The sequence below is a fragment of the Helobdella robusta genome, assembly GCF_000326865.2.
Source record: "Helobdella robusta unplaced genomic scaffold HELROscaffold_905, whole genome shotgun sequence".
Taxonomy (NCBI): Eukaryota; Metazoa; Annelida; class Clitellata; order Rhynchobdellida; family Glossiphoniidae; genus Helobdella; species Helobdella robusta.
The window spans coordinates 1-1,009 of record NW_008705516.1 but is presented as its reverse complement, the minus strand read 5'-3'; the positions used below and the strand labels follow the sequence as shown (position 1 = coordinate 1,009).

At 33.4% G+C, this 1,009-nt stretch overlaps 1 protein-coding gene across 1 annotated transcript; it reads right to left on the bottom strand.

Moving 5' to 3' along the window:
* Positions 1–426: 426 nt before the first annotated feature.
* Positions 427–978, bottom strand: HELRODRAFT_184538 (hypothetical protein; the record flags this gene model as incomplete). Its single annotated transcript, XM_009033413.1, has 1 exon — positions 427–978. One exon carries the CDS (start codon positions 976–978, stop codon positions 427–429), a length of 552 nt encoding a protein of 183 aa, XP_009031661.1.
* Between the last annotated feature and the right edge of the window lie 31 nt (positions 979–1,009).

The window sequence follows — 1,009 nt, the reverse complement described above, 5'->3', positions numbered from 1 at the left end:
TAAAAAAAAATGACGTAACTGCGAAATAAAATTCTTTCAAATCTGCATTTACAAATGTGTTCTATCTACGCGCGGCAATTTAAAGATCAATATTAATCGAAATGATATTATTTTCAAGAGATCACATAAGAACAATTTTGATAAACGTAATTGTAGTATGAATGTTTGGAAATATCCATAGATCATGGCAGAAAATCCTCCGAAGCATGAATAAAACTGTCCTGTGATTTTTAATTTATAATATTTACTGTACATTTTACATATATATCATTTTTAGTGTACATTTTTATATTTATTTAAAAATCTTAAACTTGAAAATTTTTCCGATAAAATTGCATAGTTTAAATTAATAGCATTTCAAATTAATTTCAAAAATATGCAATTTTAAAAACTATAATGTAGTATTATACTATTAAAATGGAAAATTTATTCATGCTCTGTTAACTGCCTGTTCACACTCTCCAAAATGTCATCTGGTGATTTGGCTCCACTCGTACCTGAACTCACAGAACTCATATTCGAGGTTTGGCTTACTCTTTTTTGATCCCTCCTTGTAAACATGATGTGTCCAAGTATTGCAGCTAACATTAACAGAAAGGTGGCCGTACTCACACTGGCTGCAATGATCAACTTTTCTTTGTAGAATTCATAATCATCCGTCTCTTCGCTAGATGTGGCTGTGGGTTGTTCGTTGGAAGGGTTGATGATGACGATGGTTCCCAAAGTCTCCGTTGTATCTGTGTGGTTAATTTTGGTAGTTAATCTAGTGCTGTGCGAAGAATTCTCAATTTCTTCACAAAAATTGTTAAGCATGAGGCAGTCATCAAATATAAGGTTGGATCTGTAATGGCCTTTCTTGCAATCTTTCACTGGGATGTTACCAGCTATGCTCAAATTACTGCTGCAATAACATTTGAAACCTGCTTGCATCACTGCTAAACTTTTTGACATTAAAGTGCAGGCATCTCTACATTGCATGTACGACAATCCAGCCTTCTCGAAGTGAAGG